This window comes from Triplophysa rosa, linkage group LG25, assembly GCF_024868665.1.
Source record: "Triplophysa rosa linkage group LG25, Trosa_1v2, whole genome shotgun sequence".
Taxonomy (NCBI): domain Eukaryota; kingdom Metazoa; phylum Chordata; class Actinopteri; order Cypriniformes; family Nemacheilidae; genus Triplophysa; species Triplophysa rosa.
The window spans coordinates 6,342,603-6,357,165 of NC_079914.1; the positions used below are offsets into that span (position 1 = coordinate 6,342,603).

General features: G+C 39.2%; 2 protein-coding genes and 1 long non-coding RNA gene across 3 annotated transcripts in view; 1 reads left to right on the plus strand and 2 right to left on the minus strand.

Moving 5' to 3' along the window:
* The first annotated feature begins 36 nt into the window (after positions 1-36).
* LOC130548331 (uncharacterized) lies at positions 37-1,302 on the plus strand. Its single transcript, XR_008962014.1, has 3 exons — positions 37-114; positions 761-871; positions 1,291-1,302. It is a non-coding gene; the product is annotated as an uncharacterized LOC130548331 (long non-coding RNA).
* A 1,235-nt stretch (positions 1,303-2,537) lies between these two features.
* pdcd4b (programmed cell death 4b) lies at positions 2,538-9,785 on the minus strand. The gene is made up of 12 exons (XM_057325028.1): positions 9,700-9,785; positions 9,166-9,254; positions 8,455-8,739; positions 6,061-6,155; positions 5,867-5,980; positions 5,537-5,758; positions 4,586-4,683; positions 4,123-4,240; positions 3,868-3,975; positions 3,669-3,779; positions 3,450-3,589; positions 2,538-3,206 (listed from the first exon to the last, which is right to left on the minus strand). Exons 2-12 carry the CDS (start codon positions 9,206-9,208, stop codon positions 3,146-3,148), a joined length of 1,395 nt encoding a protein of 464 aa, XP_057181011.1. The 5' UTR covers positions 9,209-9,254; positions 9,700-9,785; the 3' UTR covers positions 2,538-3,145.
* Positions 9,786-12,453: 2,668 nt separating this feature from the next.
* Positions 12,454-14,563, minus strand: part of rbm20 (RNA binding motif protein 20) — a 49,801-nt gene continuing 47,691 nt past the window's right edge. The window contains exons 13-14 of the mRNA XM_057326462.1: positions 14,424-14,545; positions 12,454-12,897 (exon numbers count right to left, since the gene is read on the minus strand). Coding sequence (XP_057182445.1) covers positions 12,829-12,897; positions 14,424-14,545 — 191 coding nt within the window. The 3' untranslated portion in view covers positions 12,454-12,828. The remainder of the gene's footprint in view (positions 12,898-14,423; positions 14,546-14,563) is intronic.

The following is a 14,563-nucleotide window of genomic DNA, read 5'->3' on the forward strand; positions in this document are numbered from 1 at the left end:
TTCTGGAACTCCCTTTTATTTTTGTTTTGAAAGTATTGCAGTACATACAGACGCAATAAATGGCACTGGGTGTGATCAGTAGGGAAAGTGGCGTATTGGAGGACGGATGTTTTTGTATGTGGTTGGTTTATTTGCTGTAATGATGTCCAATAATGTGTAATTACTTAATAATAGATTATAGAGAGTGGTGTATGTGCAGCTAATAATTGTTATTATTATGACAATATGATGTTAAAATGAAGGTAAAATATAGTTTGTTTTCTATAATCAAATTATATTTTTTATTTAAGGGGAAAATATTATCCTGAGATTCAGCATTTGCTTTATGGACGACTGATTTTCTATGCAGTTCAATTAATAACTCGCATACAATTTCACTCTAAAAAAACTCTAAAAAAATGTTGATTCTCGTCGAATCAACGACTACTTCATTTCAACAGTCCAGAATCATTTATTTTAAACAATAAAACACAAAGATGCTTACATTAAGAAATAACAATAATACTAAAACCGACAATATACCATTCATACACAATTTGACTTACACAGTTTTTGAAGTAAATATAATTATGAACGCAAATTAATTGCGGGTGTTTTAGAACTGGGTTTGAATGTCCTTGCCTCATAAAAAAGTGATTTAAAGATACATTACAAATAATACATACATATTTAAAGATTCATACAAAAATGTTCTCTCTGTCTTTATCTTTATTGGCTTACCACATTCATCTGTTTTTAAAAATCCAACACAACGTTAAAGGCACCTCTGTGGCACAAGGCGGCAGCAGCGGCTTGCAAGTCTCGCGACAGTGGAGTGGAGGGGAGAAGAATCTAAACCGGAAGTGTACATAACCAGCTGAGGAGATAAACGGTAAATCCTTTAATTTATGTTTTATATTTCTATGCATGTAGAGCAAACTGTCTAAATCGTTTAATAACACTAAGTTGTTTTATTATTTCGCATGTTGTTTATCAGTCATACATGACGCTGTCATCTGTAAACAACTTAAGCAAACCTCACGAAACCAAAAGTATTCTTGCAATTTTCAAAATCCGAAGACAGGATAATACATTTTGCCTGAAGAAAATGAATGTTCAGCATTACAAAGAGTACACAACAGTAATAGTGCAATGTAATAGTGGTAACGATAAGTAGCGTTAGAAAAAAATAAAACAATTTATTTTATTTCTTGTGTATTGGGGTCAAATGTGACCATTATTTATTTTTGTGAGAGTTATGCAAATAGCCGAAAAGACTGATGCTGCATAATAATAAACCCGTCTTTACAGTGCATTAACGGATAACCAAGAAATACAATGCCTGAAGTCAAATCCATGTTAAGAGAGGTTCTACCTAAACAAGGTGAGTATTTTCTGCTCAACGGGGTTTTAAGTAGGTGTTTGATTTGCCCAAACTCGCATCAGTGCAGTAGGGTGGAGCTTTTTTTTCACGCCCTTATCTAGACAAATCACATGACAACACCACACAGTGTCAAAATAAACAAAAAAGCTGAAAAACAACCCAGGCAAGCCCTCAGCCATCATATCACACCCACTTCTGTGTGTTTTCTGAAAGCACTCACCATAGTTTGGTTTACTGATAAATGAATATAGCTGCCAGTGTTAATATTTTTAAAACAATTAAAGATCTGTGTCCAAATGGCTTAGCAACAAGTCTATCCCATAGTCTACAACTATAAATACAATACTCTCCCACCAGCTTTTTTTCTAGGTATCGTTATTGGCATCATTACATAAAAAACTAAAATCAGTCAACCATTACTTGGTGTTAATCAATTCATGCCCCTTTTTATTCAGGTCAGCTTTCCATGGAGGACGTGCCCACCATGGTCCTGTGCAAACCCAAGCTTTTACCTCTGAAATCTGTGACGCTGGAGAAACTGGAAAAGATGCAGAAGGAAGCTCAGGAGATCATTAAACAACAAGAACTGGCTTTAAGGCAACAGCAACAGCTTGAACAAGCAGAGTAGGATACACTACACATGGGACGAAGTACACACTTCCGTTACAACCTAATATCAGCACATATCACTAATGTAGTCAGTCATAATTTGTGTGTAATGGTTAGCTGAACAGCCAGATTGAAATGTTCTTTTCTTTGTTTTATTATTTAGCAAGTTACCAGACTATTACAGCTCTGTTTCATGGATTTAATATCAATATTCACAAATCAATTGTAAATATATGTTAAAGTGTACTGATATCTGTCAATATGAGCTTTTGTCAAAACATGGCAGCTACTGAATGCATGAGAGCTTTATTTTCTCCAGTTAGTATTCCATTCTCTAACTGTTACTATTTAACAAATTCATGTCTTCAGAAATATATATTAAAGTTTTCATTGGTCAAGCATGTTTAAGCACAGTGAAATGCACTTTTCTTCTAATAATTTTGATTAATAAGATAAATGACAGGTAGCCTACTTTAATGGAAAAAAGCACCAATTACTAGTGAAAAACAAACATACATTTTAAAGAACACATCACGCTATTATACAGTGATGACAACCATTTTTATTATTTGCCAACCATTTTAAACAAAGAGCATGTAAATTCGGTACATTTTACACCCACCACTCTGCTGAAATATAAAAATAAATGTTCTTGACACTATTCTGTGAAATGATCCCGACTGCTTTACGTTGCCCCGTTTGCCTTTCGTCATTTAGCCATCAGAAATGGCATCCTTCGAAAGGTCAAGGTGAAAATAAAGGGGAAAAATCATAGGACACAAAAAGCAGCCCAGACGGGAGAAGAGCTTTGAACTTACAACCCCCACCCCTTTCCCCATTTATAAAGCTCTGTAGGCAAATTTGCAAGTCTATACAAACACTGCTAACTGGAGCAGGAGCGGCAGTGAACTCAGAAATACAAATCATGGAATGACCAAGTCATTATAAGTGTGGAACTTTTAGGATTAGCTTATATAAGTCACATCAGAAGGATCAGTTAGATCCTTTTGATTTAAAAGTGCCTGGTCTTTCGGTCCCACTGTGTTTCGATAGGAGGAACGTTTTAAGTACTTAAACCTTCATGACAAATACAAGCAACTTAAAGAAATATAAAGCTCCAGTTAACATCAACTGGAGCAGCTGCCATGGAACTGGCTCGTGGGGCTCCAGAACTCAGTAGCTTTCAAGTTTAAGGCGCCCACCATCTCCTTCGCTGATAAACCTCTTTCTACCTCTGAAATAAGAGAGAATTGAAAAGTAATACAGAAATTTAATCTAAATCTATGAAAATGCATATTGTACAGTAAAAAAATCCAAAAACATCTTTTATCTAAATGGAACTTGCAAAAATCAGTGTAACAATGCCAGGATATTTTAAGTGGTTTGTTTATTCAAACAACTATATCCCAACTATAAACTTGTTTAAATTACAACAGTGATGCTCGTCTTACAATTTAAATTGTTCCTTTCAACTTACCGACAAGGACAGAGATCTCGGAGTTTTTTATTGATGACTCCAGCGTTGAAGCTCTGTTCCACAAACTGCTCCAGAAGCGAGTATGCACACGGCACGTCAATGCTGATATCAGCCATGTCCAGGTAAACCCTCTCAAATCCCTGCAGGAGGAGGAAGTTCTGATCAGAGCAAGATCTTTAAAACTGCAATAATGCAGATGACCAACAGGTGGCTCCATACCCGTCTCAACTGGTCAACAGTGATGACCGTAGAGGCGCAGAGACACTTTAGCAACTGTAGGATCATTTGAAGTGTTCGGTCACCTTTAGACTCCAGCACCATGATAACAGCCTGAGGAGTAACGAAAGTCGTGAACAAAGTGATTTTTTTCCACTTTAGACGTCTGAATGACCGTTTTGTTTGGCAGTGGCACTATTACCTCGTACACAAACTCGTGATGAAAATGTGGGACTTCTAGTTCTCTCAAGCACCGTTCGGCCTCCACGGTGTCACCTGACAACAGGTACTCCTTAAGCAAGAGATTAACCTGCAACAACAATTGCGCAATCCATTATTGACGTTACACAAACAACATTGAGTTACTGAGACTGAAAACATGCTGAAATTTAACGCCCTTTCGAAGACAAAAGGAATTTGTTATTTTATGTATCTTGTGGAGGGGGTGTGTCCTTGCCTCTTTGATGAGTTGATTGACAGGCCTCTGGCCGCCGCCCGAGCCCCAGAGGTTGTCGATTCGAAGGCCAGTCCACAGACTCATCCTTAGAAGCACGGCCGCACGATCCAGAGCAGCTCTGGAAATGGACCAAATTCAAAGTCTGACACAAATATCAACCTACAAATCGCTTTCAGATTCATATTTTAACACCAGACATGTCCTAACCAGACATGCAACGACAAGTTTCCAGCGACAAGTAATTGTCACAGTGGGTCGTGTGTCACATTTTCTATTTAATCTTAGCCTGTCAGAACACTTCCGATGTTGAATTTAACGTTGTGTTGGTCCAATGAGATTTCACGGAGGGCAGGGTTAAAATAAAGAAGAAATAGAAAGAAACAGAAAAACAAAGTCTCATTGCTGGTTGCTTTGTGGTCACAGCTGGTTAGGACAAAAACACAAATTGAAAGACACTTAATACCTGGCGTATTCACAATCTACTCGGCCTTTGTAGCCGTCTATGAAGCTTTTGGGAAGGATGTTGTCTGCAACCGCTCTTGCAATGAACTGGCCAACCATCTGAAAGACAAAAACAAAGTCACTAGGTATTTTAATATTTCCAGGCAACAACTGCTCATTCAAATAGCCTTCTACTGACTTCACTTGCATCTATTATGTCAACTCGAAAACACCCAAGACCGTGAGCTCACTGTTTGCACAGGAATCCAAAACAAGGAACCGAAATCAGTGAATACAGGTCACTTGAAGTATGAAACCAATCCAAGGTTCCTCATCACGACTATGCAAATGAGCGATGGCACATTTTTAAAATGCCACTGGAATTTTGTGTTCGACAGCAAACAGCTTGTTTACACAGCTGGCAAAATACCCAACATTTGTCCAGAAACACATTTTGTCATACACTAAGAAAACCTAAGAAACAGATGTTGGCATTTGTGCACGTGGTTTTAGCACGTCTTTCACAATCTGTGTGACATTTGCAGTGGCAAATGGTGCGACGGAGAGGATTGCGTGAACGTGTTTGCACAGCGTTTGGAGCACAAAGCTGAGCCAGCGTTCTGCACACAGCGAGACAAAAGCACGAGCTCTGGTGTTTCAAAGGAAACAGCTGAAAGTCTCTTGTGACTGGCTGATCTGTACCGCCGGACACACACAGACCACAGAGTTTTCATTGTCAACCACAGCCTGACAAAGTCACTTACAGCAAAAATAAACATTCTGTACAAAGAAAGACTGAAACCAAACCGGACATACTGCAGAGATATGGCGATGGTATTTGGTTCATGAAGACTACTGTGGTTCCTTTTGTCTTGTATAATTATTCAGAGTTAGGATCTTGGACAAATAAAGTATAAGATAAAGTCAAAGATGGATCCTATGTAAGGTGCTTATTTGTGCACAATAATGTTACCCGTGGAGCCGTTGGCGTATCTAGTACCAGATCAGGCAACTCCATAAGCAGTTTATGGAAGGATGCCTCTACGTCACTGCAAGTGAGCACACGGCCACAGAGCTCGCTGAGCAGCCTCGATGTCAGCTCTCTGTGACTGGCTTTCGCCTCCAACGATAGCGACACGGCCAGCATGGGCACGTTGCTACGCATGCCGCCCAGGTTCAGCTCGGCAAACAGTTCCTGCAGGAACACAGCGAGATGCCTTCAAAAACTAGCCATTCAAGAGTGCTGTGCAATATTATTATGATATTAGCAAAATTTAAGACGTGTTTAGAAGATGCAACTCACCGCAACTTCATTGGCATCTCCATGCTCAAAGTACTCCTGAACGATAGGAGTGACGGTCTTCTCAAAGGTTTCTTCGTCCAAGGGCAGGACGACGGTCTCGTACACGCAGTTCTCCTGGAAAGAAACAAAGCTGGGTGAGTTGTTCGCAGGTTTTATCATTAAAATTGTAAGCCAAAGTAACAAGTGTTTCTTACCTGTTCAGCGTCATAATTGGGGTCTTTAAAATCAACCTTGTCTTCGTCATAAACAACACCTGCTGGTCCCCATACACCTTTACCTCCAGCTCCACCTATGGATAAAAGTGAAAGCATTGGAGGAAAATTCAAGTGATCGTTCTACATTTAAGAGAATAATAGTCCACACTAGAACTATGATAAGATATAGAGGAACTATATAGTTGGGATCACTGTCAGAAAAAAAACATTTTTTCAAGCTGAGGAGTGACAAAACATTGACAGCCAATCAAAATCCAGTTTTAAAGTCTGCGCTCATTTCAAATTTGAAACCGCAGCATACAAGCTTTTAATAAACAAAGTTGTTGCTCGCTGGTGTGGGCAGTAATGAAGTTAGTGTTGTAGTTATCATCTTGCCTTTAGTGTGTAAGTAGATACTGTATACACTGTTCTCTGAAATAATTACTCAAAACAAAACCGAAGTCTCTTTAACTTACAGCTGGTGACATCATCTCTCGACAGACACCAACCACAAATACCAAGCAGACTGAACAGAGAAAGAGAAACCGATTCGAACCAATCATTTTTCCGTTGAAATGGGGGAATTTACTCTGCAAGGTCTTAATGTCTATAAACACGAAATCTCTGGTCAAAGCCAGAAAAGACCCAACACATCCTACCATGGTGTACAGTAAGACAGATCGATCAACTTGAGTTAAAAATAAACATTGAATTTTTATTAACGCTGTGATCGACGTCGTCTCTTTTCAGCTGCATCAGGAAGTGGTTCCTCTGGTTAAAACGCACTATTTGCGTTTGAAGTTAAGCGTCTTTATATGGAACATCTACAGCGTTTATTTTTTCATTATGTCAGAACTCAGATTAAAGGGCTTTTAAGAGTGACTAGAGGTTAGGATGAGCGGTGTTGTTTTCCCAAAGCCTCTAAAGAAGATTGTCAACATGCATTATCCACATTTCAGGCCACTAATGGATTCTATGCTTAAAAGGATGGTTCACCCAAAAATGAAAATCATGTCATTATGTACTCATTTCAAACATGGCCATCATGTCATTTCAAACGTCCTTTCTTCTGCAGAACACAAAAGAAGATGATTGTTGGTAGCCAAAGAACATTGGCCCCCATTGACTTCCATTGTATGGACACAAAACCACTGAGGCATTTTTCAAAATATCTTCTTTTATTCCAAATGAGATGAAAGAATTTTTAGTTTTGGGTGAACTTTCCCTTTAAGTCCACACTTGTGTTCAACTGTGGACTTCCAAACCTGTCATGTACGCACCGAAAATTCACATGCATCTAAAAACAAAATTACTCAACGGGATCTCCAGCCCTGCCTTGCTGGCTGACATAACCAACAATTATGTAATAGGAACGGGGTGCACAGGACCGACCGCACCATGCTAGAGAGTCAAAATGAGACCGTACCATTAACTCGTGTCGTACAGGGAAGAGTCAGATGGTGACGCAAGTGTTAAGCAGCACTCATGACGCAGTAATCTCTCCTAAAACACATCAAATCTCTCGGCCATCTGGATGATCTTACATCTCAGACGAATAAACGTTCTGAGTCAAGACACAAAGAAAGCCAAGACTGTTACATGATACGGCAAGTGTTGTTCTCTGCTGCTGGCCATTGTGCTAGCCCACAGAAGCCTTGCGTATGAGGGGCGGATCTGTCTGTCTTTGCCGCACCGATATGTAGGCCACTTCTACAGGCAAACCCTTCTCATTAATTCAGGTCTGTTGCACACAAGAGCTTTTAACGTCTTAACAAGAGACCCCCATTGAGCAAATACAATAACTGCGAGTCCACTATGAATGTATGTGTGAACTTGAGCTGTTTTGTTGGTGTTTGTGAAGCGTGGCATGTTCTAAGAAAAGGTATATGGCATGTATGCCAAGGCAAGATGGATCAGCTGTTTGTGTGGTTGGGTTTATAAGAGTACATTGAGGATGCAGGGCTAAAACCAAGCTAACACACACTTGCAATGGGATTCTCTATTCAAACTATTTATATTTTAACTTAAATTGTTAAAGTGATAATACAATTTGTAAAAGAAAAATGTTGAATTAAAGAAAGCAAGATAAGCATATTTGCTAGTGGTCTTCCACTTTTGGACCCCAACATGCCCTTATAAAAACACTAGGTTTTTCTACCCTTGCAATATGACTAGTCTTGTGTTTTTCCATTTGATGCCCTACGACCATATAAATGCAATGTTCTGGAAACTGCTGGACTTCCGGACCTTTCCACCAGCTCCAAACAATCGACTACAATTCCAAATCCCTGAGTTCCAATTTTTCAGCATTTATGTGCATTCCAACTTCAATTCAATCAGAATGCCTGCATTTCTTAGAAAAATAAACTATAAAATAAAACACTTTGTCTAAACCTTTCTTAGGCAGGCCTCGTCCTTTCCCCATTCTTGATTTCCTGTTCAGTTTGCTCTTTGGGCTGGTGGGCAGAACCGCAGACCGGACCGCATCTCCATTATCGCTGACCGAGTCTCCCCGACCCGAGTCTCTGGATGAGTTCTTCCTCAGACGTCTCTTCACCTTGGCCTTTAGTCTCGCCTCATGGATGCTGCCGGTGGCTATCCAGTTTCCATTGACCTCCTTGTTGATGTTTTCAGTGAAGGTGGGTTCCTCATCTCCAGATTCGCTCAGATCGACAGCCTCTGCGGAAGGATGACAACGGTTGTATATGTGCATGTGCAAGACTTTCGTAAAGTAACAGTCCAGGCAAAAATGTTTGAAAGTTTTCTAAAGTAGTCTAAAATGAAAGTCAAAATTGTGTGATATATTCCCTGTCTTCAAACTAAGTCTTCCTGTTTCCAAATGAGAAACAGGAGAAAATGTTGATGGAAAAGTATGGAAAAAATCTATCTTTCCCATTTTAATGCTGACAAAAATATTATATATTTTTGAAGACCTTCCATTAACTCTCACAACAATCCAGCTCTGCAAGACTAAAGCGTGTTACTCTTGACCTTGACAACTCTCGTCTCTTATCACGACAAATTCCCTATAGGGTAAATATTTTTAAAGCAATTGTCCACAATAGGAGACAAAACCACCAAAGATCTCAATAAAAATCAACTTACCAACAGGGTTTGCATTAAGCCATGCCTCGCAGTCAGTTGCCATGGTTGGTAAAAATAAATCTGACAGTGTATTAAACGCGTCTTTGCACCTAGAATTAGAAAATAAATTATACTCGTACATTTTTGGACAAAGCATAAATGAATGAAAACAAACTGCAGTCAGCTGCTCCAATCAGCTTCGTCCATCTGGCTCAAAACACAAGACAGATGAAATGAATGGAGCGCATTACCATGCAGAAAAACGCTCCGCAATCCCCAAACAAAGCCTCTTCACAAAGAAATGTTTTAATTGTGTGTTAAATACAATAAATACGGGTTATATTTCACACACCAATGCATTTACTGCAAGGCGATGCGTGCACGCGCAAGCGCAACGTAAACATAAACAAAGCCAAACGCAATGAGCTGTGAACAAACGCTGTTCTTTCATTAATTTAACGCAGTTTGTACAAAAAAACGACACACACTTTTATATCACGCAGTATATCTTTGCATAAAAGGACGGTTAGTCGATAAAGAACAAATCTCACAAACCTGCTTTCCACCGTAGTCCAAGTTTGCACGTCCTCTCCGTTTGTGTTGATTTTGTGTTCTCTGCCCAGCAACTCGATAGCGTAATGCTGTCCTACGAGCTCTCCGATTGGTCAGAATAACGGAGGCGGATGAAAGTCGGCCAATGAGAAATTGGATGTCATGAGGCAGGCCTTTCTCGTATTTTCGACGACGTTGGGCGACCGTCACGCCGCGCGCCGTCTGGTGTTGAATATGGGGACTGCAGTGATGTCATTACGTAACAGTTTGCGCGTGGTTGAGCATTAAGTCACTGTTGTTATCCAATTGATCCAGTTTATTAAGTTAAGGGGTGAAAAGGTTTAAACTTGGATTATATTTGTTATCAGCCCGTCATCGAGTAATTCCATAACGCACAAGCCAATACATGTCATTGAGGACCGTTGCATAGGTAAATTAAGGTGTTTAGTTGCAGACGTGCATCATGGCATATTAAAGTCATGAGCATCATTACAATATTACAAAGAATTAATATTTAACTTTTTATCTAAAACATCCTTGTTATTGCTTGATTAACTCATAAATTGAAGGGAAGCAAATTGGTACGTCTGGAAACGCTTTCAGTTATCAAGTCAACAAGACAACGTAATTTCCATAAAGGTTTAATTAAATATTTGCACCAAAGCAACCCATAGCAATTATACAGAACTTTATTTTTAGAAATCGCGATGCCATTATATAAAACAAAAAAGTTCCAGAACTATTTGAATAAAATACTATCTTAACAACACACACTCAGCTTGTTACTTTACACAAATACATTTGAAATCATATAAATAAACATGGTCCAGTTAAAGAATCCCTAAAATCTGAGATCGGTGTACAGTAATGACATGAAGCAAAAGAAAAATAATATAACCAACTGTAGGCTTATATCTTTTTTCTGGCTTATTCTAAGGCACTTTGAAACTGAAGGCACTTTACACTTAAAATGATAAGGCGCTTTGAAAATTAAAATATTCAACCACTGAAATAAATTCACGACCTGCAGTTAATAATGAAACACTGAAATAGCAATCAAGACAGACACTTCAGAAAGCAACATTCACACAAAAAAACCTGAGGATGAATTTGAATTACCTCTTCAAATTTAAATTAGGCACTTCTGAAAGTCTGAAGATATACACTCACCTAAAGGATTATTAGGAACACCTGTTCAATTTCTCATTAATGCAATTATCTAATCAACCAATCACATGGCAGTTGCTTCAATGCATTTAGGGGTGTGGTCCTGGTCAAGACAATCTCCTGAACTCCAAACTGAATGTCAGAATGGGAAAGAAAGGTGATTTAAGCAATTTTGAGCGTGGCATGGTTGTTGGTGCCAGACGGGCCGGTCTGAGTATTTCACAATCTGCTCAGTTACTGGGATTTTCACGCACAACCATTTCTAGGGTTTACAAAGAATGGTGTGAAAAGGGAAAAACATCCAGTATGCGGCAGTCCTGTGGGCGAAAATGCCTTGTTGATGCTAGAGGTCAGAGGAGAATGGGCCGACTGATTCAAGCTGATAGAAGAGCAACTTTGACTGAAATAACCACTCGTTACAACCGAGGTATGCAGCAAAGCATTTGTGAAGCCACAACACGCACAACCTTGAGGCAGATGGGCTACAACAGCAGAAGACCCCACCGGGTACCACTCATCTCCACTACAAATAGGAAAAAGAGGCTACAATTTGCACGAGCTCACCAAAATTGGACAGTTGAAGACTGGAAAAATGTTGCCTGGTCTGATGAGTCTCGATTTCTGTTGAGACATTCAAATGGTAGAGTCAGAATTTGGCGTAAACAGAATGAGAACATGGATCCATCATGCCTTGTTACCACTGTGCAGGCTGGTGGTGGTGGTGTAATGGTGTGGGGGATGTTTTCTTGGCACACTTTAGGCCCCTTAGTGCCAATTGGGCATCGTTTAAATGCCACGGCCTACCTGAGCATTGTTTCTGACCATGTCCATCCCTTTATGACCACCATGTACCCATCCTCTAATGGCTACTTCCAGCAGGATAATGCACCATGTCACAAAGCTCGAATCATTTCAAATTGGTTTCTTGAACATGACAATGAGTTCACTGTACTAGAATGGCCCCCACAGTCACCAGATCTCAACCCGATAGAACATCTTTGGGATGTGGTGGAACGGGAGCTTCGTGCCCTGGATGTGCATCCCACAAATCTCCATCAACTGCAAGATGCTATCCTATCAATATGGGCCAACATTTCTAAAGAATGCTTTCAGCACCTTGTTGAATCAATGCCACGTAGAATTAAGGCAGTTCTGAAGGCGAAAGGGGGTCAAACACCGTATTAGTATGGTGTTCCTAATAATCCTTTAGGTGAGTGTATATGTACACAACAGAGAAAAATCTATATATTTGCAAGTTAGTTTTTAGTATGAATGAGGCAGATGCAGATGATGTAAACACTACACTTATCAGTGCTTTTCACATTCTGATACATAATATTGTTCACAGTTTAATAAAAATACTTCACTGGACAACAGAGGATACAAATATTTTCTTGCGTCCTATGTATAAGGACAGTGACCCAAACGAAGGGTTTGCCCCAAAATGAAAATTTGTCATTCATGTCATTCCAATGCCCATGAATCCACAATGTTATTTTAACAAATGTAGATGCTGCTCTTACATTTATCTTCACATTTGTCCTTTAAAGCCATGTAATCGCTGTATTGGAAAAACATTTTTTATTTAAAAAAAAATAATTCTGGGTTATATTGTTTTATATGTCACATATGATAACATAGGTTAATAATTACTCGGGTGTTTTGATTTCACACTGTATATTTGTATACCCTGAGACATTCATATTTGCATATTTATGACATTGATGATGTTTATTGAGCAACAGGCCTATTCGCTTTTGTGTGGAAAACAAAAGTGTGAACATTCATCAAGAACTTTTATTTTTTTGTTGACTCTTTTCGTTTAAGTAAAGTCATTACTTAATTACTCTTAAAACGTCATGTGCTAAAAGATTCAGGTGCTCTGTTTCTCCTGTTTTGTGTCTCTGTTGATCTGAACAGATTGTGTTGTCCAGGCAGCGTCGCAATCCTGCTCTTACATATGCTTCATTCCGTGTTCGCCGACCCAGTGTGAAAGTTTAAAAGACTTTCCTCAGCCAACTGCGATAGATACTTCTACAAAATACAAAACATAGACATTCAAATCACTGAAATCTTCTTCAATGACATATGACAGAAGCAGCTATACATTTCAGAACAGCAACAGTTTGGTTTCTCTGTCAATATTGGCTTGTCATCTGTCATGACTTAAAGGTCCAGTGTGTAATATTTAAGAGGATCGACTGACAGAAATGCAATATAAGATACATAACTATGTCTTCAGACGTGTATAAAGACCTTACATAATGAAGTGTTATGTTTTTATTACCTTAGAATGAGCTATTTCTATCTACATACACTGCGGGTCCTCTTAAATGGAATTCACCATGTTGTTTCTACAGTAGCCCTAAACGGACAAACTGCACAGAGCGTGTTTCGTAAATACATTATCTCCTTCAGCAAAGAAGCGAAAATGTGACAACGTCCTAGTCCTGTGTCAGCCACCGTAGTGCTTCGAAAGGAAGGGGTGGAGTGTGTGTCTTAAACCCACCTAAAGTCCCTTCGGATGAAAGGCCATAAATGCAAATAGATTCCTGCTGCATTAGAGTTCACATATTTCCCTGAAGGTCGAAGCTCAACAGCGGTTGAGTGAAACACAGAGGAGAGTTGAAACAGAAGAAGGTCAAATTGTGGGAGGCAAAGCAGGTGTTTCCTGTAATGTTTACAGTCTTCACAGTCTACCACCACTTGTCTTGTGGTGTTAAACCCAGCTGTCGCTTTCTCACTGTACTTGTAAACTCTACACGCATGGCAGGCCTCAAGGATGAGAAATGAAGTGGGAGGTGATGTTCTCCTGCCCGCTACTCTGGTCTGAGAGACAGGACAACTGGTAACGGTCTGACTGTGTTGACGGGAAACCTCTGGCTCCATGCTGGGCCCCCATATCATACTGGATAGCGTGTATGTGTGTGTTTATGTGTGTAAAGGTGTGAAGGACTAGATGAGAAACCATATCCCACCCCAAGGACTGAAGTAATACCGCCGTCTTAGATCAGTCAATCGTACACTGCAGTCTTATGACCAGTTGGAAACATTCAACGCAGACCAGTTCTCACTTTTCTGACACACTTCACGGTGAAGAGATATTCGTTCAAATCCAACCACAACTGGCCTTCCTAACTTTCCAGCCTAACACCCAATAAGACAAATATACTAAACATAAGCACATGTTCGGGTTTCATTCTCACGCCACAAGGGGCGCTAAAGCAACCATAAGTTTGAATTACCTTGACCTAAATAATCAAATAAATAAAGTGATTTCATTAAAAACTTAAATAATAAATTTATAAATATTATATTAATATTATTATATATATTAACATAATATATTTGACATTAATTTTAGTGACAATAATGTTTTCCATGAAGAGTCATTTTGTTTAAATTTTTTTTGAGAAAAATGGTTTTGAAAACAGATTGTTTATGTACCTGCTCAGCTGATTTTTTCGTTTATTTTTTGCAAGAATAAATAGTACATAAGAAAGATTAAAAGTTTTTATAGAAAGTGTCTACATTTAGTAGTTTATATATGTGTGTATTACCTGTAGATTCCTGTAGTGAATTGTACTCCGACAGTGTGACGTCTTGGCCGTTTGCTCGTTGGTGTAAAACAAGCCACACAAGTTGCAATAAAACCCTGTCCTTGGCACAATGAACTCCACACCTGCCAAAAAACAAAATC